Source organism: Galeopterus variegatus, unplaced genomic scaffold, assembly GCF_000696425.1.
Source record: "Galeopterus variegatus unplaced genomic scaffold, G_variegatus-3.0.2 Scaffold65, whole genome shotgun sequence".
Taxonomy (NCBI): domain Eukaryota; kingdom Metazoa; phylum Chordata; class Mammalia; order Dermoptera; family Cynocephalidae; genus Galeopterus; species Galeopterus variegatus.
Window position 1 is genome coordinate 1222318 of NW_007726176.1, and position 24845 is coordinate 1247162.

The window sequence follows — 24845 nt, forward strand, 5'->3', positions numbered from 1 at the left end:
AAGGACATTGACTACTAAAGGTCATCAGGGCTGAGAAAGCCAAGGGCATTCAGTCAGCCTTCCTCCCGTCTGAGTCATTTCCAAGTGATGTTGGTTATTCATTCATTTGCTCATTAACAAACATTTGTTGAGATCCTGCTCCATGTCAGGCATTGAGCTAGAGGTTGGGCATATAGTCTGAACAAAGTCCTTCTTCTCGGGGCCGGCCCGGTGGCGCACTGCGCTAGTGCGCCGCTTGCGAAGCGCGGAGGCGCTCCCGCCCCGGGTTCGGATCCCACATACAGACCGGTTCCCGCTCAGCCGCTCACTGGCTGAGCGAGGCGCGGGGGCAACGCCAAGGGTTGCGATCCCGTTGCCGGTCCCCAGTCCGGTACGGGGGCAACACTGAGGGTTGCAATCCGTTGCTGGACACGGAAAAAAAAAAAAAAAAAAAAAAGTCCTTCTTCTCACTGAGTGGGCATTCCAGTGAGGGAGACAGATTCTAAGTAAGCTAACACATAGGGTAGTATTTAGTGCTGTAGGAAAAAATAAAGCAGGGTAAGTGGGGTAGGGATAGGAAAAGGTTTCTCTTTTAGCTGGGGTGGTCAGGAAAGCCTCTCTGATAAGGTGACATTGGATCTGACTGCAGTGAAGTCATGAGCCATACAGATATTTAGGAGAAAAGTGTTGCAGGCAGAGGAAACAGCAAGTACTAAAGCAACTACGAAAAAGGCTCCTTGACATTTTTAAAGTAGAGCAAGGAGGCCAGTGTGGCTGGAGTAGAGTAAGCCGGGCAGAATGGTGGGAATCAGGTCTGAGAGGTAGCCAGGGGCCAAGTAATGTAGGGCCACAGGATCTTGCTTTTATTCTGAGAGCAGTGGGAAGGCATGGAGAATTTTTGAACCAAGAAATGACAGGATCCAACTTAGGTTTTAGAAGAATCTCTCTGGTCTCTGTGTGGAGAACAAACTATACAGGAAGGGTGGGAGCAAGAGACCAGTGAGAAGGAGATGACTGCTTTGTACCAGGGTGGAGATGTGGCAGAAGTGGTGAGCAGTGGTCAGAGTTTGTGTATAATTTGAAGGTTGGGCCAACTGGATTTGCAGATGATTGAATAAGTGAGGTCGGGGTGGGGTGGGAGTGTGAGGAGGAAGTGGAGGGAGACGGAGAGAGAGAATGAAGCAGGTTTTTGGCTGAGCAACTGGAAGGAGCTTGTTGCCATTCAGTGAGAAAGGGAAGATGCCATGGACAATAATGGTTTCCTGCTGGAGCTGTGGTGTTGGACTGCCTGCATTCAAGTCCTAGTTTGCTTGCTGTTTGACTTTGGGCAAGTGTTTAACTCTACCAAGCTTCAGTTTTCTCAAATGTAAACCTACTGTCTAGGCCATAGGCAGTTGGGTGCTGTGAAAGGGGGGTAACTTGTGTGAAGGGTTTAGGACAGTGCCTGGCATATAGTAAACCCTCGGTAAGAGTTATCTCTGATCCTTGTTATTGTTGGAAGGCATGGAGTCCCATGGCCTAACAGGCCTCTGGAAAGCAAGCAGCAGGTCCCATCCTACCTCTGCCATCCCCTCAAGGAGCCCACCCTCCAAGAGGGAGCTCAGACACCATCTGTCCAGCAGAGAAAAGCCACAGGGAGACAGCTTTCAGGGAGCATTAGATAGATGAGCCCTTCCCAAGAAACCTAATCTCATTCTCAGCAGGTGCTAATCCCACTAGCCTCCCTTGGTATCTGAGCCCAGCCCACCCATTTCCTTCCCCACCCCCATCCTTCATCCTAGACCCTCTTCCCCTTCTCACCAGCTCCAAGCTGCCACCAGCAAACTTCCTTACAGATGGAGGGGCTCTGACAGAGGGAGGTCTACCATCCATCTGACTGAGCCCAGCCCCTTATATGTATCAGTTCACCAAGGGTTGCAGGTGCCACCTGTCCAGAGCCCCCCCCCCCCCACACACACACACAGGTGCCAGTTCCTGGGCGTGGTGCTTGATCCAGGCTGGAGCCGGCTGGAGCCAGGAACTCCCACTGTGCCCCAGCTGCTGCCTGCTCTCCCACCCACAGGCAGAGAAACAGGCTTAACCCTTTGGACACTGCATATGTAGTCAGTTAGTGGTTGCAGTTCTGGTTAATGCACTGTTCCGGTACACCTTTTTAAGAAATTTATCATAAATACATCAGAAAATATGTAATATATACAGTTTCAAGGATAGGAAAATGATCACCTGTAAATTCATCACCTAATTTTAAAAAATCAAACATCTATGAGTACCTTAGGAGCCCCCTGTGTGCCCCTCCCCAATCACAACCATCCTCCTACCCATTCTCCTGAGTTTTGTGTTTATCATTACCTTACTTTTTTTTAGTTTTACTACATAGGTATATATCCCTAAACAACATAGAGCATTCTTCTGTATGCTTTCAAACTTCATTTAGGTATCATACTGTGGATATTCATCTGCAGTTTGCTTTTTTTCATTCAACATTGTGAGATCCATCCATGTTACATTTGTGAGCTATAGTTGGTTCATTTTCATTATCCCTTTGTATTATTATGTCAAAAGTTATGTATCCATTCTACTGTCAGTGGTTATTTGAGTTGTTCCCTTGATTCTGCTGTTTCAAACAATGCTGTTTGTGAACACTATGTCTGTTTGTGTCTGTCTCCTGTGCATGCACATGTTCAAGAGTTCCCAAACTTTAAACTTTAGCTGTCCATCAGAGAATCACCTGGAGGGCTTGTTCAACCACAGATTTCTGGGCTCCGTCCCCAGAGTGTTTGATTCTGTATGTCTTGGTTGGGGCCCTGGGAATTTGCATTTCTAACAAGCTTTCAGGCGATGCTGGTCCTGGGACTTCACTTTGAACATCATTGCTGTAGGGAATATATACAGGAGTGGAATTGCTTGATCAGACGGTAATGCCAGTTTGTTTTCCTGTGTTTGTATGAATTTATGCTGCCACTAGCAGCATATGAATTTCCTTTGCTTTACATCTTTGTTAATACTTGATTTGGACAACCTGATCCGTGTTCCTCCAGCCCTGGGGCAACTGCATTTTAAAAAAAAAAGGAAGAAAGAAAGAAAGAAAAGTACTTGATATGGTCAAACTTTTAAATTTTTATGGTGCTGGTGGGTGTGAGATGGTATCTTGTGGTTTTAATTTGCATTTCTCAGATTACAAGTGGGACTGAGAATCTTTTCTTACATCTTTTGGCCATTCATGTTTCCTTTTTGTAAAATGTTCAAGTCTTTGCTCCATTTCCTTTTGATTTGGCTTTTTCTTATGGATTCATAGGGATTCTTTATATACTCTGAGTACTAATATTTTGTCTGTACATGTTACAGATATAGTCTCTCTGTGGTTTGTCTTTCACTTCTTTATATGATATCTTTTAATGACTAGAATTTCTTAATTTTAACGTAATGAAAATTTATGATTTACGCCTTTTATGTCTTGTTGAATAAATCCTTCCCTCCTTAACTTGTAGTCCTAAAGACATTTGTCTGTATTTTCATCTAAAAGCTTTAAAGTTAGGGCCGGCCCGTGGCTCACTTGGGAGAGTGTGGTGCTGATAACACCAAGGCCACACGGGTTTGGATCCCTATATAGTGATGGCAGGTTAGCTCACTTGGGAGAGTGTGGTGCTGACAACACCAAGTCAAGGGTTAAGATCCCCTTACCAGTCATCTTTAAAAATTTTTTTAAAAAGCTTTAAAGTTTATCCTTTCACATTTAAGTCCTTAGTAGATCTGGCATTGACTCTTATGTCACTTTAATATTTTCGTTGGTAAGACCTGCCCGTGGCTCACTCGGTAGAGTGCGGTGCTGATAACACCAAGGCCACGGGTTCGGGTCCTTTATAGGGATGGCCAGTTTGCTCACTGGCTGAGCGTGGTGTTGACAACACCAAGCCAAGGGTTGAGATCCCCTTACCGGTCATCTTTTATTTCAGGTTTTAAAAGGATTCAAATCTGAGTTATTTATGAGTTAAGTTGTTCCTAGAGCTTATTATATACACTACATTAATATTTTATGTTGAGCAAAGGTGCCCTTTTTGGGAAAGATTTTTGATCACATTTGAAATCCTTCCAAAATTTTTGTTGGATTTTTCAAATTTTAGACCTGATAATGGTATTGTGGTTGTGTGGATTTCTTTCTTTCATTCAAGATTCCTTATTTTTTAGAAATACATTTTGAGCTGTGTCTGGGATTTGCTTCAAAATAATGTGGGGATGAGGGAGAGTGGTTGGGGAACAGATGAAATCCGATTGGCACTGAGTTCATAATTGTTGAAGCTTATTGATGGATTCATTGTATCATTCTGTCTACTTTTGTACATGTTTAAATATTCTCATATAAAAAGTTTAAAATATCCAAGGACTATTTCCAGGGTTAGATTCCATATTGTCCTATACTTTATTCAACCAGTTCCCATTGGTAGACACTTGTTTTTTTCCCAATCTTTTACAATTATAATAGTGAATAGCCCTGTATATTTGTCATTTGGCCCACGTGGCATTACAGTATATCTGTGGGGGGATAAATCCCTAGAAGTGGAATTGCTAAGTCAAAGGGTGTGGCACTTGTGATTTTAATAGGTATTTTAGCCTGGACCCTGTAGCAGTAGTACCAGTTTACAGGAGCATCATTTCTAAACACCCTTCCACCCAGGTGGGGTTTGGTTTAGCACATTTATTGAGTGCCTTCAAAGTGCTAGGCCCTGGATACAAGATAACACTGTCATGTATCAAGTGAAATTGTTGTTGTGTGCTAAGCACAGGCACATTATCTGGTAATCCTTACAGCCACCCAACAAGGAAGGTTTTTAGACGAGAAAACTAGAGCTCAGAACGGTTAAATAGTGTGACATGGTTACTGGCCCAGCTAGTAAGTGGCTGAGCTAGGATTAAAGCCAGGTTTGAACCCTCTAACACCTGTGCTTTTAAAGAATACCCTTAACTGCCTCTCAGGAGGAATAATCTATGGTCATAGAGTCTAATACAGAGGAGGAATCAGGCTCAGAGAGGGTAACTGGCCACAAGAACATACAGCCAGGAATTTATGGAGTCCCCAAGGAGAACCCACATACGTCTGATTGGAAGCCTGTGGTCTGTACTGAGCTCCCCACCTTCCTCACATGGAAGGAGTTTCCAAATCTAATTAGGGTTCCATCAAGAGGATTTTCTCCATGAGGAGCTCCAGTTCTTTTTTTAAAAAAAGATGACCGGTAAGGGGATCTTAACCCTTGACTTGGTGTTGTCAGCACCACACTCTCCCAAGTGAGCCAACCGGCCATCCCTATATAGGGATCTGAACCCATGGCTTTGGTGTTATCAGCACCGCACTCTCCCAAGTGAGCCATGGGCCAGCCCTACGAGCTCCAGTTCTATAGAGATCCTCAAGTCACTGGTTCTCGGTGTGCATCTATTGGCCAATAGAGGGGGCTTTAGGGATGACCCATCTATGATTAATGTACTAATGACAATATAGTCACTGCCATTTATTGAGTGCCTACCATGTGCAAGATGCTGTTAGGTGCTCCGTGTAGTATTTTAGTACTCACAATAATCCTGCTTGGGAAACATGTTATTGTCCTTATTGTCCAGATTAGAAACTGAGAGTAAAACAAGTTAAATAATAGTCCTAAGGTCAAATGCTAATAAGAACAGGTAGTTTTTATGCCCATCTTATAAATGAAGACCCTGAGACTCAGAGTTTAAGCGATCAGCCCAGGGCTGCACAGCAAGTAAGTGTTAGGGTTGGGACTCTGCATTTTAGTAACTTTTTGTTTTTTGGTTTTGGGGTTTTTTTTTTGGCAGCTGGCCAGTACAGGGATCTCAACCCAATGACGCTGGTGTTAGAGGGCTGCACACTATAACCACCTGAGCTAACCAGCCAGCCCGAGGTGGGACTCTGAATCCTTCTGCTCTGTATGTAGTCTCTCAGGGAGAGCACTGTGTGAGATATTGCTGCTTGTGCCTTTTCAAATGTGGGGAAACCCAAGCTTGGGTCACAAAGTATAGCACAGAATTATTAACTAGTTTGCTAGTGCTTCTTTGTATCCATACATTGTCTCATTGAGCCTCTGACAGTGCTAGAAGGTAGATGGGGTTTTCCACTTACCTTGAAGGAACTGAGGTCTTCTGACTTTAAATCCCAAGTCCTTTCCACTGTCCATGTCACATCCACATTTCTACAGTGGGAAGAACACAGGCTCTGCAGTCAGACACACCTGACCGCTACCTCCTCCTTTTTTTTTTTTTTTTTGTTGTTTTTTCTTTCTTCTTTCTGTCTCTCTTTTTTTTTCTTTTTTCTTCTTTTCCTCCATTTTTTTGTCTGTAGGATCTTGAGCAAGTTAATCCGCTTTTGTGAACTTATACTTCCTCATCTATAAAACATGCATGTTTAGTGGGGGTCGGGGACCCAGAGGCTATTCTGGTTCCTAAGGCACAGCTCTTAGAGCCTATTAATTCTCAAGGACAGGGGTTTGCAATTTGGAGCAATGCCAGGTAAAGAAGAGGCCCTTTGGGAGGCCAGGGATATGCAAATGGGTGAACAATGTGAGGGAGGCATAATTACACCAAGGGCTTCCTATAGTGCTTTTTTTGATGCACTTTTGGGTCTTTGGTTTACATATGAAGAAAGTGAGATGCCCCCAGAGGTGAAGTAACTTGCCCAAGGTCACACAGTGAGTTAATAAAGGGCAATGCTGGGATTAGAACTCAGTCTCTTGTCTGCTAACAAAGCTTACTTTTTTCTTATACTCCATTGTTCTCTTGAGGGGAAAAAAACTGGTCCAGGGATAGGATCATGGCACACTGAAGCTGAAGAGAGGGCCTTAGAGATCATCTCATCCATACTTGTTAGATGAGAAAGCGAGGCCTGCAGTGCTTAAAAGACAAAACCATAGCCAGATAGAGATACCACAGAGCAGGAGTAAACTCCGCGTTTCCTGACTTTAAGGTCCAGGTTCTTTTCACAGTACCATGCAAAACTTTCAGATTGCCTTTTTTGTATGAAAAACTAAACCCTCATTCAAAATGTCAGCGGTTTACAATAAGAACAACTGTTCAGTTTGGGGAGCTTTTTCCTAAATAGAAACTGTTTCTCTCTCTCTCTCTCTCTTTAAATTTTTAATAGGGATAATATACTAGAAGATGGGGGAAAAAAAGCTTTAGTGGAGGATGTTGGTAGAAAGAAGATAAAAATTTTATAGAGTGGGGCTGGCCCGGTGGCGCACTGCTACAGTGCGCCGCTTGGGAGCACAGCGGCGCTCCCGCCGAGGGTTCGGATCCCACATACAGACCGGTTCCTGCTCACTGGCTGAGCGAGGTGCGGACGCGACAAGACCGGTTCCTGCTCACTGGCTGAGCGAGGTGCGGACGCGACAAGACCGGTTCCTGCTCACTGGCTGAGCGAGGTGCGGACGCGACAAGACCGGTTCCTGCTCACTGGCTGAGCGAGGTGCGGACGCGACAAGACCGGTTCCTGCTCACTGGCTGAGCGAGGTGCGGACGCGACACCGAGGGTTGCGATCCCGTTGCCGGTCCCGGTCCGGTACGGGCGCGACACTGAGAGTTGTGATCCATTGCCGGACACGAAAAAAGAAAAAAAAAAAAAAAAATTTTATAGAGTGTCTGAAATCTAGGTAAGTCCCCAAAGCTAGGATATAATTTGGAGGCCAGTACTCTCACCTATCCCAGCCACCTTGTTACCCATCCTGCCCTACTCACAACAGGCCTTCAGAAGGCCCAGCCTTCCCCCGGCTGCTGCATCTGGTGAACATCAACGGAAATCCCTGGTATTTTTCTTTGCATGCAACCAACCATAGAGATGTAGGTCAGGCATTGCTGGCCTGGCAGTTATAATAGCTCTAGCTTCACCCCCTGCACCTGCAGCCATGTTCACCAAATCCCACAGGGGTGGGAAAAGGATGGTCCCCTCTAAACAGAGATCAAATCCCCAGGGGCCCATATGGGCAGAGCTGGCTGGGACTGAACGGGGTGTTGGAAGAGACCATCTGGAATGTGGGGTTTGGGAGGGTAGCTCTTCTTTTTCCTCCTTAATGTCTGATGTCTGGAGTGACTAGCAGCTGGATTGGTGGTGCTTCTGCTCAGCTCAGCTTAGAGTCATCATCACTGATGGAGGAGACTAGGGAGGTCCCATCCTCCCCCTGGGCTCAGCTGCGTCCCCAGACCTGCACCTGAACCCCCAAGTCTGTCTGGTGTTTACAGGATTGAAGCTGCCACCCTTTGGGACCTAGGCTGTTTTCATTTCTGTTTTCAGCTGTCTGGTCTCCATGGACCTCACCTACAGGTTCATGCGTGCCCACCCCCCATGCAGCCCCACGAGGCTACTCCAGCCAGGCACACTCCTCTTTGGCCTTTGTTCTCTTCAGCAGTACTGCCAGCTCTATGCCTGGCCCAAGGGAGGGCTTTCCTGATCCCTCAGACAGTCTCCATTGGTCCAACCTAGCTACACCTTTCCTGAGATTCAGTCTCTTTGTCTGCACTCTGGAGGGCGGGGTTGTGGTGCCAAGGCTGGAGAGGTGGGAGTGTGCCCCTGTGTGGCTGCTCTGGACTGGCCTCCAACTGGCTGGCTGACTCTGGTCCGAGCTTTTTCCTGCCCTTCACATATCTCCTTTGTAAAGGTGTTGGACCAAGATTGATACATGTACCGTTGATCTTCAAGATAACTTATAGGTGATATGCAAATTGACATTTTTTATTTTAATAGTCAATGTATTTTATGTTGATTTCCATTTGTGTTAAATGATACTGGTTTTCTTTGTCTTTTCATGTATTCATTTAGTAAATACTTACTGAGTGTCTACTATATGCCAACCACCATTCTAGCTACTGGGGATACCTGCCTTAATGGAGTTTGCATTCTAAGATGACAGAGAGTGATAGAAACATGGGTAGGAGCAGCTTTTGGTGTTTCTTTTTAATAAAGGGTGATTGAGAAAGGTCTCTGAAGAGGAGACATGTGAGTAGAGATCTGCATGACCTGAGGGAATAAACCATGTAACTGTCTGTGAAAAGAACATTCCAGACAGAGGGTACAAGTAGAGAGGCCCCAAAGTGAGAAGAGTGTGTTTGGCATGTTTGAGGGAGAGCACAACAGATGAGTGTGGCTAGAACAGAGTGAGCAGGGGAGAAAGTGGTAGAAAGAAGGTTTGTGTGAGCCATGTGAGACACTTTGGCTCTTCCTCTGGGTGGGATGGGAAGGCAGTAAAGGATTTTGAACAGACAGGAACCGACTTTGTTGACCTTGCTGGCTGCTGTGTAGTGAAGGGACCATGGGGTAGATAAGAATCTGGGACACCAGTAAGAAGGCTGTTACAACAGTGCAGGCAAGAAGTGATGTTGGATTGGACCAAATGACAGCAATGGAGGTTGTGAGAAGTGAGATTCTGGATAAATTTTGAATATAGATCCATTGAAATATAGGGACAGATGAGAGCTAGAGAGGATTTTAAGATGACTCCTGGACACACAGCTCTGATGCCCCTTCCCTTGTAATACGAAGCAACCACCCCACCACCCCCAACCCCCAGCCTGTCTACTCCGTGGCCCTGCACATGCCTGGTGGTTGGGTGATGTGTGTGCTGAAAGGGAGAATATCACAGCCTCAGCAGACCCCTGCCCTCCCTTTGCCTCACTGTCCCGTCCAGCCCCTACCTTCCTGCTCTTATTGTGGTCCACCCTTCAGTACCTGGTGAGCAAATGTTTTTTGCCTCCATGAGAGCAGCAGAAATGGTTTTGTCTCTTTCTTGATCTGGGTCCCCACAGTTATCAAGCTATTTTCCTTGAGGAAAAAAATCCTCAAAGGCCTCTTCCCCTGCCTTTTGTAGATGGGAAACAGAAGACCAGAGAGGCAAGCAACTTCCATAGTCCATATGCAATCCATCAGCAAATTCTTTCAGCTTTACTTTTAAAAATAAATTCTAAATCTGGCTGCTCTTACCAGCATCCCTGGCACCATCGTGGCTCAGTCACCATTATATTTCCTGTGGATGGGTGCATCAGCTCCTCACCAGACCTCTTGGTTCTACCCTCGCCCCTGAACATTTTCACCCAGCAGCCAGATTTCTGGGTGGTCCACATGCCACATCAGGTGGGACAGTGAGTTTCTTCTGGGCCTTATGGCAGTGGTGGTGATTTTCTTTTGCAGTTTATCGGTGCCCTGGGTGTTGGCTGTGAACAGCACACCTCTGGGTGGCCACTCCCTCAGCATTGTTCGCTGCAGAGTGCTCCAGCCCTCTTGGCACCACTGTGTTAAAACCAAAGTTGGATTGTGTCTCTTCCCTGCTCACAACCCTGCAGTGCTTCTACAAGACAAGTCCAAGTCCTTAAATGGCCCAGAAGGCCCTGCACAATCTGGATGTTAGCTAGCTCCAGACCTCATTACTGCTAGTCTCCCCTCATTCACTTGGCTTCAGCTCCACTGTCATCTTTTCTCTTCCTGGAGCCCCTCGAGCCTGTTCCTGCCTCAGAGCCTTTGCTGCTGTTGTTCCCGCTGCCTATTCTCAGATACTTGCAATGCGCCTGTTCCCTCACTTCACTCAGGTCTCTAATCAAATGTCACCTCCTCAAGAAGTTTTCCTTGACCATGGATTCTAATCCTGCTGCCTTCCATGTTTCTCTCTTCCCCCCTTAACACTTATCACCATCGACACATTTGTTTATTGCCTGTCTCTTCCCATTAGATTATAACTCATACAGGTAGGAATTTTCATCTGATTTAATTACTGCTTTATCCCCAGCACTTAGCATAGTGCCTGACACTTACTGGGCACTTAATAAAGATTTGTTGAATGAATGAATGCCCAGAACTAAGCAGGGCAGCTTGTCTGAGCCTTCCTACAACTCCATAGGTCAACACGGCTCAAAAAGAGGTCATGTTCTATCTTTTTTTTTTTTTTTTTTCCTTTTTGTCTTTTTTTCGTGACCTGTAACGGGATTGCAACCCTCCGTGTCGCGCCCACACCGCGCTCAACCGGTGAGCGGACCGGTGAGCGGACCAGTCTCTATATGGGATCCGAACCCTTGGCGGGAGCGCCGCCGCACTCCCAAGCGCAGCACTCTACCAAGTGCGCCACCGGGCCGGCCCCATGTTCTATCTTCAAAAGCTCAGCTAACAGCTCTACCAAAACTACTTGGTATCACTTGTTTCCAAGATAATGACCACATAGAGGCAGGAACTCTCTGCAAGTACTGGCCTTGCAGGGCTGGGTTGGGGGAGGAAAAGATTAAGCACAGAGTAGCCATCAGCACACCCTTCCCTTTCCCACCCCTTGAGGCACCCAGGGAACCAGTGTGCAGGCTACTTCCCTGTGCTCAAAATCATCTCTGACTTCCGGGGCCTAAGAGTAGCAGATTCTCAGTAAATGTTCATGGATGAAAAGGTGAAGGAAGGCAGGCTTAGTAAAGTCCCTCTTCATCTACTGCATTGGCAAATTTAATGTGCTATGGAGTCAGACACCCTCACTAGTAACCAGTGACCTCAGGCAAAGTCTCATTACCTCTCTGAGTCTTAGTTTCCTCATTAGTAAAACGGGGATGATACCTATTTGCAAGATTTTGAGAATTCAAGCAGTAAATATTAGCTCAGCAAATATTAGCAGTTATTTTTTTGTTTATAACTACGAGAAGCACTATGAGAAGCACAAATGGAGCCACTCGTTTTTAGCTGTAAAAAAAAATAACAGCTAACATTCATTGAACAGTTACCCTGAACCATTTAATTCTGCTGCCAGCTTGTGAAGTAGATACAGGTGTTCTCACTTTACATCTGGAACACCAGGCTCAGAGGAATAAAGGGTCTTGTCCCAGGTCCAGTAGCCAGATAGTTGCAGAACTGATATTGGAAGCCACAATGTCTGACTCTAGAGGTCAGGAGACCCAAGGCCAGGCTCTCCCCTGTCCCTGGGTGAGGCCTTGGGGGAGGATGTTCCTTCACCTCCTTTACGTCTCAGTTTCCCATCTGTTCAGGGAGGGGGGTGAATTAGACATCTCTGTGAACTGGAGATCATGACACTCTTAAGATTTCTGGGCAGTCTAGATGCCACATCAGGTGGGACAGTGAGGTGCTTCTGGGCCTACTAATAGTGGTGGTGGTAGTGGTTCTTTTGCAGTTCATCGGTGCTCTGGGTGTTGGCTGTGAACAGCACACCTCTGGGTGGCCCCTCCCTCGGCATCACTGAGTACAGAAAGAGTGCTCCAGCCCTCCTGGCACCATCCCAGGAATCTTACTGTTCTGCACCTTGGGAGGGGTGGCAGACTGAGGCAGAGATGAAAAGGGGAAAAGACTAGAAGGAACCGGAATGTAGGAAATGCAACCCCATGGGAGCCTTCAGCTCTGAGTTTTTGGTTACACGAGGTATAAGCATTCATATGTACAGAGGGAAGGGAAGACTGTTGCAGGGATTTGCTCCTATCCCTAAATCCTCCAGAGCTGTTGCCTTCTGCTTTGGAATTCCAAACATTTCCGATCAGTTAAAGGTGGCTGAAAATATCCAGGACTTGTCTGGACTAGTTGGAGGCACTGCTGAGGTGAAGAGGTTGAGGCCACAGGGGCAGAGCCTGATAAGTTCTGGCCCCCCCAAGGAGCTGGACATGGGTCATAGATGTGCCCATTGCCCTCTCTCTCTGGAATCTCACAAGTTTGAGGGCAAGGCTCAACAGGCTTTGATATGGAGGAGGTTAAGACCCTTTTGTAGCAACAAGGCCTTCTACTCCAGAATGTTGCTTCTCACCTTACACTCTAATTACTGGATGTCTTGGGTACCCCTGAGAGAAACCCAGGTAGTTGTTCATTCATCCATGTGTGAGTTACTCCCATCCTCCTTACACTGTAGCACTAATAGGAGCCCTTTGAAATATTCCCCTTCATTTTACAGATGGGGGAAGTCCCAGACTTTCCCAGCATCCCAAACAGGAGAATCAACGCACCCCAAGCAAACCAATGATGGAGGTGGGAAGCAAAACCTACATCCACTATCTTTTCTCTATAGCATCCAACACTGATCAGCACCAGATGAGGTAGTGGGCATAGCTTTAGGCAGAAAGGAGGAAGGAGAAGCTGCTTTGGACCATGGAGCACTTGGGAACAAAGACCCCAAAAGGAAGCAGAATTTTAGGGAGAGGGTTGGCCCTAGTTCTTGTAGGTTGTTACTCCAATCCCTCCTGCCTGTTGCCTCAGCACAGTGTAGAAGATGCCTTTTCTAGAACCTTCCTATAAACTTCCTGTCCCACTTACTGAGCCTGGGAGAACTTGGTGTCTGGAGAATTCTGGGCAGCCAGCCCAATTGCCTGATATCTCAGGGCCTCCTAGTTTTGCCAGGCAGTGAGGATGAGGATGAAGAGAGAGGGAACTGGCCTTTCTTCTCTTCCTTCCTCACTCTCCACTGGTCAGTCATACTCTTCATCACCTTCTCTGGGGCCTGCCCTGGGCTAGGTCCAGGGGACAGAGCCCATGGTCAAATGGGGGAGGAAACAGGCAGCTGGGCTTTTTGAAGAAGTGACGTGTGGTTTAAGGTCTAATCGATAAACAGGAGAGAGCTCGGCAGAGGGACCAGCATGGGCAAAGGTCCTGAGGCTGAACAGAACATGGAATGTGAGTAATGGAGCAGCCTGGCCGAAGATGAAGCTGAGGAAACCCTTCAGTCAGGGCTTTGCGGCTGAGCCTTGGTCTGAGAGTAAGAACAGCAGTAGTAGCTGACACTCAGTTTGTTGTGTGCCATGCATAATTCTGAGAGCTTTACATGTATTACTATTGAATCCTCACAGTGTTCTTTTGAAATAAGGACATTTTGTATCACCATTTTATAGATGAGGCCCAAAGCTAAACATCTTAGTCTAGTCGCAAGACTTATCGGTTACCTGCCTACTCTGAGCTCTGGCAGCCCAGCTTGGTGGAGAAATAGAAGTTAACTTGTCCTCATCCAGATAGCACCTCCATTTTACAAATGAGGAAACTGATACTGGGAGAGGAGCAGGACCTGACCTGGGGCCTGGAGTGAGACTGACAAAGCTTCATCTGCCTGCCCATGTTGGCTTCGTGGGCAACTCTTGGAACAGAGTTGCAGGAGAGCAGCAGAGGAGAGAGGACTAGAACTAAGGCCAGCCAGTGGAGGGAGATAGAGGGAGAGAGGCTTCAGCTCCTTAACAGGGAAGAATGTTCCAGTGGGGCTGTCCAAAGATGAAATGCTATGCCCAGAAAGGAGGGAGCTCCCCATCACAAGGGTGTAAATAGAGAATGCCCTAGAGATGACTGTAAACTCCCACAGGTGTGGACCATGCTGAATGAAACAGATCTACTGTGTGCCCTTGGCATTGTACCTTTCTGAATGAACCCCATCTGTGAAATGGGGGTATTAGCAGGGGGCGAATACACGTGAACACATAGCATCTCTCCCCAGGAGTGGTTTAATGCTTTGGCTCTGGAGCCAGACTGCCTGGATTCAAATCCTGACTCTAGGGCTGGCCGATTAGCTCAGCTGGTTAGAGCACGGCCTTGTAACACCAAGGTCAAGGGTTCGGTTCCCTGTCCCGGCCAGCCACCAAAAAAAAAACCAAACAAATCCCAACTCAACCACTTATGAACTGCATGACCTTGCGAGGGTGACTTGACCTCTCTGCTCCTGTTTCCTCATCTGTAACATGGAGAATAATAACAGCACTTATTCAATGAGGTTATTGTGAGGATTAAGTGAATTCTTATACGTGAAACACTTAGCACCATGCCTGGTACCTAGTAAATATCAGTTGTTTTATCATTATCAGGAAGGAGGTCATGAGCTTCCAAATGAGCATCTCTACCCCCAATAAATGCTTTTCTGAATTCTCTCTCTCTGCCTCCAGGCACAGCACCCTGGTTCTGATCTGAGGAGATGGAAAGCCCACGCTTGCACTGCTGCCCGATAGCTTTCTTGATTCTCCAGCGGAGGTGTTATCTCCTCCCGGCACAACCACTTCCTTTTCTGAGAAATGAGCACATCTGTTAGGCTTAGCTTCTTAGAACTAATGGTGGGGGAGGAGGCGGGGGAGGAGAGGCTGGCAGCTGACAGGGGCAGAGTTGGAGGAAGATTAACATGAAGTTTGTTGTGAGGTTGCCTCCAAATATTCCTTCAAGCCTAAATGGCTTGGGTCGCCCCATGACACCCCCTTCAGCCAGTAATACCAAGGTCACCTTGCTTCATCAAGTGCTTTCACCCCCTGATACCACCACTGCCTTGTGAGGTTAAGGCAGGAGGAACTGAGGCTTGCTATGATGCCCATAGCTGTGCTGACTGGATTGAAGTGTTGACCCCAGCACAGTCTGGACACCCATCTCTTTGCCCCTGCCCCATTGAGCTGCCTCTCCAAGTTGCCTACATCCAGGCCTATGTTCCCCCAGGGTAGAGGAGAAAGGCTGTGTTTCTCTCACATCTCTGAGGCTAACAGCTCCCCTGGGAAAGCCAAGGGAAGTGGATTCTAACCACAAACCTCACTTCTTCCGAGTCTCCGCCTGCAACTCCCTGCCAAGAGAGTGATAAGGCCGCTCCATTTGCCCTGCCCCCCTTCCTGCCATCTCCCAGGGATCTCCTAACAAGGCCTTGTTTATCTACTCAGCAGGCATTTATCAGCCTCTCCCCTCAGGGAAACTGAGGCCAGGAGCAGAAAGTGACTCTGCAAGTGATGCACAGCCTGCCTGTGCAGGGCTGTAATGAGGCTAGAGCAGGGTACAGTCCTGATGTTCCTGGCACTTTCCCTGGCTGCGAGGAGCCCCTTCTCCACCTACCTCTTTCCTGAAATAACCAAGCAGGAAGGAAGCTGTGGGCCTGAGCCCTCCAGAGTCACCCAAGAGGAAGGAAGGGCCTGTCTGGCACAGGCACTTGTTCCCCACTGAAGCCAGGACGGAAGGGTTTCACTTTCCCTCCTGGTCTTCATCACATCCTTTTCCTGGGGCACTCAGTTCCCCTAAGCTGGCTGGGGCCAGTGCTCGTGCATTCAGCTGGTGGCCTCAGGTCTCTTTACCCTCCTAGAGGCATCAAATGTCATATCCCTGGCCTAGAATATGGGGTTTGCTGCTGAACATCCTGGGGCTTGAAACTGGCTTCCCACTTATCCACTTTGGCCAGGTCTCTCAGTATACCTGAGCCTCAGTTTACCTGGGCTTAGAATAAAGACCTCCTTCAGTCACAGAAGTGCATGCACCTAGCCCATGATGGGGGCTTTGGAAAGTACTGTCCTTTTGAAATTGAGGAGAGCACTGCCCTGAGGTTATGAGCAAAAGCACTAGAGCCAGATTGTTGATGTAGGTATCCCAGCCACCAAAAAATTAAAAAATAAAAGATAAATGTAATCAGGATTAAATGAAAGTATTCATTTATTTGTTCATCTAAAATATATTCATTTAGGGCTGGCTAGTTAGCTCAGTTGGTTAGAGCATGTTGGTATAACACCAAGGTCAAGGGTTCAGATCCCCATTCTGGCCAGCTGCCAAATAAATAAATAAATAAATAAATAAATAAAAGAGATTCATTTAGAATGGCACCTGCTATGTTCCAGATATAGCGCCAGGTTCTAGATACACAGATAACAAAACCACACCGCCTAATTGGGGAGATAAGACAAAAAATAATCTCTTGAGTGAATGTGATTTTACATGTAATTGGGGGATATGGCCTAGTGAAGGTAAAGTGCTTTAGCTCAATGCCTGGCACAGGTGAGACATTCAAATGTTCAATAAAGTTCAGCTATCATAATAACCATTATTTTTATTTTATTATTGTTGTTTAACAAGTGAGGACACTATGGGCCAAAGAGGTGAAGTAACCTGCTCAAAGTCACACCTCTAGGAAGAAGCGTGGAAATGCGGGAGGTGAGAGAGAAGGTTGGGAATCAGAAGGTGGAATCAGATTCAAGCAGGGGCTGTGTTTCAGCCCCTGGCAGTGTGGGTAGTAACCCTGGCACTGGGGCCCCGTCTCTTGGGCATCATGCCACTGTTTTCTCCTGACTTCTGCAGGGTCGCAGGTGGCTGCAGGGTGACCTGCATTGTTAGTTCACTGCCTCTGGACAGAGATCTAGTTAAAGTCAGTCTGTGCCTGTCTGGGTAGACCCCAAGTTTCAGACCTGGGTCAGACTTGGTCCCTGAACCTAGGGACACCCTTCCTACCTGCCTGCCTGAGAGCCTTTGCACTTGTTGCCTCTGCTGGAACATGTTCTTTCTTACTCAAGATTTTTTAATCCTCTCATGGCCACTACCACTGTGTCATTCAGGTCTCAGCTCAAACCTCACTTCCTTGGAGAGATCTCTGACCACTGCACCTACATCAGTCCCCCAGGTATTCTCTGCTACCTTCCCATGACTTATTTTCTTCAAAACCCTATCATCTCTGAAATTCTTTTTTTTTTCTTGTTCTCTCTCTGCTTCCCACTAATCACCACCCCACCCCCCCACCACAAAAGAATCTTTTTTTGTCCTAATTTCCATCCCATGAAATTTGAATAACACATTTATACTATGTATCTCCTTATGTACTGTGGCCCTGTTCAGAGCCATCAACCACTGTAATATCTAAGAATTTTTCACCTTGCCTCGTTGGCGGTAATCTTACTGCCATTGAGAAGAACTAGAACATAAGTACATGAAAACCTTGTTCACTGCTATATTTCTAATGCCAGACTTGGAGCATAGTAGGTACTCAATAAATATTTATGGTATGAACAAAAGTCCAGGGACCCTGGGAGCACAAAGGAGACATTCCAGAGTTGGAGGAGGGAAGAACAGGGAAGAGGGGACTCCAAAGTGGAGTCTTGTTGGCTGAGTAGAGGTTGGCTAACTGAGGAAGAGAGATGTGGGGAGGGTGACCAGTTAGAGGATGCAGGGTTGACAAAGGCATGAGGGTATGAAGCTCTGGAATATATTGTGTGGGGTCATGGCACATGTATGGCCAGGATTATTGAAGGAAGGACCCTGAAAGTGGTCTCAGCCTGGGCCTCTCCTGGGGACCAAGTCAGGAGACCCAGGTTCCTAATCTAGGCTCTACCACAAACTGCTGTGGGAAACTGTAGAATGGGCAGGTGGATTGGCCTTGTTAACTTGTGGGATCTGCCTGGCTGGGAGTCCTTGACTCAGTAGCAACAACTTTCCCCAGTAGCAAAAACCCAACCCCCACATGGATCCCCATGATAGCAATCAACTACAAAGAGAAACCTCCCCCATTTTGCTCTAACCCAAGCTGAGAGTGCAGACAGGTCCTTGATCCTGGGTCTCCTGGAAACCTCTGACATTAGAGACCTCCCTGCAACCCACCCTTACACCTCATCCCCTGCCTACCATTCTAGTCCTGGCTAAAACCAGTGGGAGCTGCCCAAGGAGAAGTGGGGGCTTATCTCTGCTTTTCCAGACCAGGGCTGCTCTGCAGTCCTGTTTATTTATCCAGAGCAGCCGCCCACTGAGAAAGTGGCTGTTTGTTTCTAAGTGTGTTGTGTGAACTGTGGGCTAAATATACCCACACCACCGCCTCTCCAGCACCCGCCCTGGAACAGCACACCCCATTTTGCTCATGCTCTCTTTGCGAAAGCAATCCCCAGAATCCATGCCCCTGGAAATCCTCCTCCTCCTCCCCAGGAGCTCCTGAAATGGAGATGAAGGTTGTCCTGGCCAGGAATGCATAAGTGGGGACTGGACGGGTCAGTGCCTTGTTCTTTGTGGCACTGAATAAGAATGTCCCCTCCACCCTGGAATGATGGTTCCTGGACAGTGAATGCTTTGTGCCCTTGCAGGGACAAGGCCTGTTTACTCCAACCCAGCCCTGGAGCTGAAAATTTCCTATGGCTGCCAGCCCTCTACTTCAGCAAAGTTCCCATCAGGGGAGCCAGGCCTCTCCCACTTTGGCTGCAACCCCAGTGTCCCTGGGTTCTTATGGGACATTTGGCCCCTAGGGATAACCAGGGCTTTCTGGCCATGGTCTCTCTTCTCCCATGCTCTCCACAGCCCAGAACTCTCCCACATCACAGTTAGGTCTTTTTTGTGACTCTGCCTGGGTCTCCTTAACTTGGGAGCAGAAAAATTAAACCTCCCATAAGAGTTTTCTTGTCTGCCAAGACCTGAGGCTGGTCAAGATGAATAGGGAGGCATACCCAGGCCAGTTCTCCTGTTCTCAGACCTGGGCTCTACCTCAACCCTGCTCCCACATTCCTTTTCCTTGGAATCCTTTCAGTACTACTGGCAGGACAGGTGCCCCTAGCCCCCTGAAATAAGGAAATTGTCCTGCTGTAGGAGCCCTCACTCTGAAGCCAGGCAGTCCTGCAGTCTGTCCTGGCTCTGCCATCTGTTAGTGTTCTCTACTTTAAACCTCAGTCATGTCATCTGTGAAATGGGGCTCAAGTCTCTACCTCTGGGGATTCTTTTTTTTTTTTTTTTTTTTTTTCTTTTTCCGTGTCTGGCAACGGATCACAACCCTCAGTGTCGCCCCCGCACCGGACCGGGACCGGCAACGGGATCACAACCCTCGGCGCTGCCCCCGCGCCTCACTCAGCCAGTGAGCGGGAACCAGTCTGTATGTGGGATCCGAACCCTCGGCGGGAGCGCTGCCGTGCTTCCCAAGCGGCGCACTAGCGCAGTGCGCCACCGGGCCGGCCCCTACCTCTGGGGATTCTGATGAAGGTAAAATGGGGTAACAGAGCCTGGTACTTAGTAGATACTCAATACACTTGTTGTACTCTTGTATTTATTGAGCACCATGTGCCAGACACTGCTCTGAGCACTGGGTGTATAGGAACAAGACAGGATCTCTGCCCTTATCAAGTATATCTAGTACAGGAGACAAATCATAAATAGAAAGTATAGGATCTGGCTATGAAAAGTGCTGAGAAGAAGGACTGGTCGGTTAGCTCACTTGGGAGAACATGGAGCTGGTAACACCAAGATCATGGGTTTGGACCCCTATACCAGCCAGCTGCAAAAAAGGGGGGGGGGCAGAGTTTGGGGTGCTGGCTAGTTAGCTCAGTTGGTTAGAGTGTGATGTTGTAACACCAAAGTCAAGGGTTCAGATAGCTGGTAACCTTGATAAGTCCCTCTGTCCTCAGCGGCCTAGCTTCCTAGTCTGTAAATGGGGAGCATCAGCCTGCACTGCAGCATTGTTGGGAGGATTAAAGGACAAATTGGGTACAAAGCTTACTCATAAAAGTGTGCTCCAAGCTTCCCTCTCCTTGTCACACAGGCTGGCAGCAACCTGGGCTGGGTAATTTATCCCACAGCCCCTCCTTCCTCATATCATGTGCTTCCCTCCTGACCTACCTCCAGGACAGAGGGCTGTTGCTTACCTCCTCCTGGGCCCAGATTCATGCCTCTTGGGGTGGGGGCCAGGGCCAGGGTCTCATAGACCCCATCACGTTGGCCTCCCAATCCCGCATTGCTGTTACCCTCTCTGCCCTGCCTTGCCCTTCCCACCCACCAGCCTGCCTTAGCCAGAAGCTCCTTTTCCATCTGGCCCTTCTCCCTCACTCGGGCACAGCAGTGGAAAGGTTGAGGCCTAGTGGCTCTGCACTACTCTCAGGCTCAACTCCAAGCTCCTCTGTAGCTTCCAGAACACACGCAGTCTGGCTTCTGCTCACCCCTGCACCCTCATCTCCCCCGATCACCTCCTCTCTTGCACTCCAGCCACCTGGCCCCCTGTCAGGTCCCTGCCCCTGACCATCTCTTTCCCACCTCAGGTTCTAGAGTGAGTACTGCTTCCTAGCTGTCTGACCCCAGACAGCTCTTTCTCCCTCTGTACCTGTTTCCTAAGCAATAACATGGGTTGATCATCCCCAGCTGGAGGTCAAGAAAGAGGGCAGCCCTTAACCATTTATCTGGCCCAGAGTGGGCACTGATGGCTACAGTTTTTCAAATCACCAAGACCATTGCATGCAGATAGCCCCTTTTTTCTCTCCCACCCACATTACTATCTAAGGACTCAAACAGCACCTTCCCTTCTCTCTCCCTGCAGGACACTTTTGTGGAACTCTATGGGAACAATGCAGCAGCTGAGAGCCGGAAGGGCCAAGAGCGCTTCAACCGCTGGTTCCTGACAGGCATGACTGTGGCTGGCGTGGTTCTGCTGGGCTCGCTCTTCAGTCGGAAATGACCAGACACTGACCACCCACTCACCCTCCCGTCCCCCCAACTGTCCCCACCACATCCCTCCGTCCAGCCACCTTTGCCACCAGGAGAACCACTACATGCAGCCCATGCCCACCCACCCATCATGGGGTTGGGCCTAGACCTGGTCCCCTGCAGTTAGTTTTCTAAAATCTAACCCGCTTCTGTGAGAGCTACCTTCCCCCACACCTCAGTTCTCTTGGCCTCGAAATCCACAAAGTTTCCCCACAGTCTGCCCAATGGAGGCTGGCAGGTATGGGGGGGTTGTGGTTGGGGGCAGGACCCTGCCTGATTGGTGGAACTCCTTAGCCTCCTGTTACCCCTTAGCCTCCCCCAGAATGCTTTCCTGCCAGAGAGGTGGAAAGTTTTCTGAACCTCTTCCCCAGAAAGAGATACTAGATTGCCTTTGTTTTGATGTTTGTGGCCTCAGAATTAATCATTTCCCATCCCCCCCGGACCAGGGCTCCCCTTCCTTCCATCCCCAACCCCAAGAGCCATTTTGACTAATTAGGGATTTAGGCTGCTTGGGATAAAGAAGCAAGGACCAGGACTCCTCCCTACCTCTGGCCTGGCCAGAGTCCCCACTTGCAGTCCAAATGTCCTCCAGCAGTCTCTGGCTAGAGGCTAGCCCCACCCAGGAGGGAGGGGGCTATAGCTGTAGGAAGCACCCCATGCCAAAGCTAGGGTGGCCCTTGCAGTTTAGCACTATCCTGGTCCCTTCCCCTCCCCTGGCTCCCATGACCACGACTGAGGGACCAACTGGGCCCAACACAGGTGCCCCTTAGCTGTTGATGGCCTCAGCTGCCTCACTTCCTGCAAGATCAGCCTGTGGCATCTTTGCCTTGGGCTGCTGCCCATGGGGTCCAGCATTCAGGGGCCTCGGCCCAGAGGTGAAGGGGAGCTATCGGGAGCAGCTTTGGGAGCCCCAGGGTCTTCCCTACCTCAGGCAGGAAGGGCAGGAAGGAGAGCCTGGTGCACAGGGTGGGGGCGGGGCTGACTGGAGGGACCAGTCCTGCTGGGCCGGGCAGATGCCCCACCCCCATCCAGCCTGGGCAGCTGGGCTGCCAAGGCCAGAGTGGCCTGGCTAGGAACCCTTCAGGCTCTCTCTCCTCTGCTCCACCCTTGGCCTGTCTCATCCTTGGGGGTCCTGGCCTAGCCCTGGCCGCCCTGGGCTCTCTGCTGTACATATTCAAGACTAGTTTTTATTCCTTGTGAAGATGATATACTATTTTTGTTAAGCGTGTCTGTATTTATGTGTGAGGAGCTGCTGGCTTGCTGTGCGCGTGCACGTGGAGAGCTGGTGCCCGGAGATTGGACAGCCTGATGCTCCCTCCCCTACCCTGGTCCGGGGAAGCTGGCCGGGGGATCCTGGCTCCTGAGGGGCACCTGTCCCTCCCCCAACCCTTACCCCACACTTGTTCCAGCTCTTTGAAATAGTCTGTGTGAAGGTGAAAGTGCAGTTCAGTAATAAACTGTGTTGACTCAGTGGACAAAGGGCCTGAGTTCTTGTGTGTTCTGGGATGGGGAAAGGAGGGGCTGCTTGGCTGGCAAGGAGGCTCCTGGAGAGCCAGTTTCTGGTCCTAGCTCTGCTGCCTTCTTGGGGGGCCTTGGACGAGTCCCTTCCTTGGGGCCTGAATTCTTCACCTATATGTTGACAGAGTTTTTACTGAGCACCTGCTGTGTGCTGGGCACTGGGACTATGAGTGAACAGGACAGACACAGGTCCAGCCCTCAGGAGCTGACATTCTAGTGGGAGAAACAGTCCTATAGCCACTTGGCAAATGTTTACTGAGCCCTTCTTTGCCCAGGCACAGTCCTAGGCACTGGGGATTATGCAGCAAACAGAGTCTTTGCCTTTAGTTGGGGAGACAGACCAATATAAGCATGACTCTGGCTGCTATAGGGTGTAGGGGTGAAAAGGCACGATACCTTTCCTTACCCATCATAAGGTTCACGGCCAGCACTCCTATAACAAAAGACTAATAAGAGAAAACCATAACAGATTTCTTTAATCAGTTTTTCCTGACACAGGAGCCCTTAGAAATGATGCAGAGACCCAGGGAAAACTGTCCATTTTATGCTTAAGTTCAGTGAAGAATGGACAGCTGTGTAGGATGTCATTAGACAAAAGGTATGATCTAATTCTCTAATTCTGTAGCATTCCTCCCTCGGAGTTATAGTGCAGGACCCCTCTGGAACGACAGTCTTATGACTACTATCAGACAAGGTAGATCAAAGAATTTCTTTATGGGGCCGGCCCGGTGGCGCACTGCTACAGTGCGCCACTTGGGAGCGCGGCGGTGCTCCCGCCGAGGGTTCGGATCCCACATACAGACCGCCGCTCACTGGCTGAGCAAGGTGCGGGAGCAACACCGAGGGTTGCGATCCCGTTGCCGGTCCCGGTCCGGTACGGGCGCGACACTGAGGGTTGCGATCCGTTGCCGGTCATGAAAAAAAAAAGACAAAAAAATAAAAAAGAAGGTATTTTATCTTCCCTTTCTGAAAAGGTTGTTCCATCTCCCTCTCCCTCTCCTTTATCCCCTCAGTCCCCCACTTCTAATCTTTCCCCAAGCAAAGACTGAGATCCCCACAATGAACTTTTCTTTGCCCAAGGCCTAATCCCATTAGGCCTCTGCCCATGACAAAGCTCCATTAGACATTGCCCAGGTGAAATTCCAATAGACCTGAAACAAAAGGGCAAGTCTCTCATTAAATATATTAGGAGGCATCAAGAGAAGAATTCCTAATAACAAATCTGCATGTATTATTTATTGTCCCTTAATGAAAATACACATGCAGTGATCCTTGGCGTATCTTCCTTAAGAAAAATGGTTTTAATATTAATACCCTCTCTTCTGACTTGAAGGAAAAGCATTGCATAACAGGCAACTAAGGGTTTCAGGTGCCACATCCAGAGGGCAACATGAAAGTTAAATCTTTCCTGGGGAATCCTCTGCCGTCAGGTTTGCACATTCCTGTTAAAGTACCTCCTTCGTGCTTTAGCTCGTGAACCTTTTTTTATAACCTTTATGCACATTTTGGATGATTTTACAATCACGAAAAAAGACAAAAAGGAGGGGCTGGCCTGTGGCTCACTTGGTAGAGTGCGGTGCTGATAACACCAAGGCCACGGGTTCGGATCCCATATAGGGTAGGCTGGTTCGCTCACTGGCTGAGCGTGGTGCTGACAACACCAAGCCGAGGGTTAAGATCCCCTTACCGGTCATCTTTAAAAAAAAAAAAAAAATTTCTTTATGGCCAGCTCCTACACAGAAATATGGGAGAAGTTTAGAATAATATTTCTAGGTTTTATGGCTTACTTTGGGGGAGAGGGGTTCTATGACCTGCCTTGGGGAAGAGGAATTGTGGTTTCTATAACTCTCTTTAGGAGAGAAAGAGGGGCAAGAGACAAGAGGGCGGGAGGTCAGAAAAAACTTGCTTCTGAGGCTGCTTCTGATGCCTTCCAATGTCCTTTAGTTCAAAGTACTCAGCATGCCAAAGTGCCATACTTGGGGGTATCATTTTCTGAGCCCCAACAAAGGTGAAGGGGGAAAAAAGATAACCATGAGAAGCCAGTACAGTCTTCTGGCAAGACATGAAGGACTTAGGAGGGAAGGAGGTAAGAAGGTGTCAGACTTGAAATAACTTTTTCTTTTTTTTTCCCTGACCAGTAAGGGGATCGCAACCCTTCGCACGGTGTGGTCCGCACCACGCTCAGCCAGTGAGCCCT

The 24845-nt window shown here is 48.4% G+C and overlaps 1 protein-coding gene across 4 annotated transcripts in view; it reads left to right on the forward strand.

The window, feature by feature from the left end:
• BCL2L1 (BCL2-like 1) overlaps nucleotides 1–22605 on the forward strand; it is a 46647-nt gene extending 24042 nt beyond the window's left edge. For all 4 annotated transcript variants that reach the window (XM_008577260.1, XM_008577273.1, XM_008577253.1 and 1 more), the window contains exon 3: nucleotides 20964–22605. In XM_008577260.1, coding sequence (XP_008575482.1) covers nucleotides 20964–21101 — 138 coding nt within the window. In that variant the 3' untranslated portion in view covers nucleotides 21102–22605. The remainder of the gene's footprint in view (nucleotides 1–20963) is intronic.
• The last annotated feature ends 2240 nt before the right edge of the window (nucleotides 22606–24845 follow it).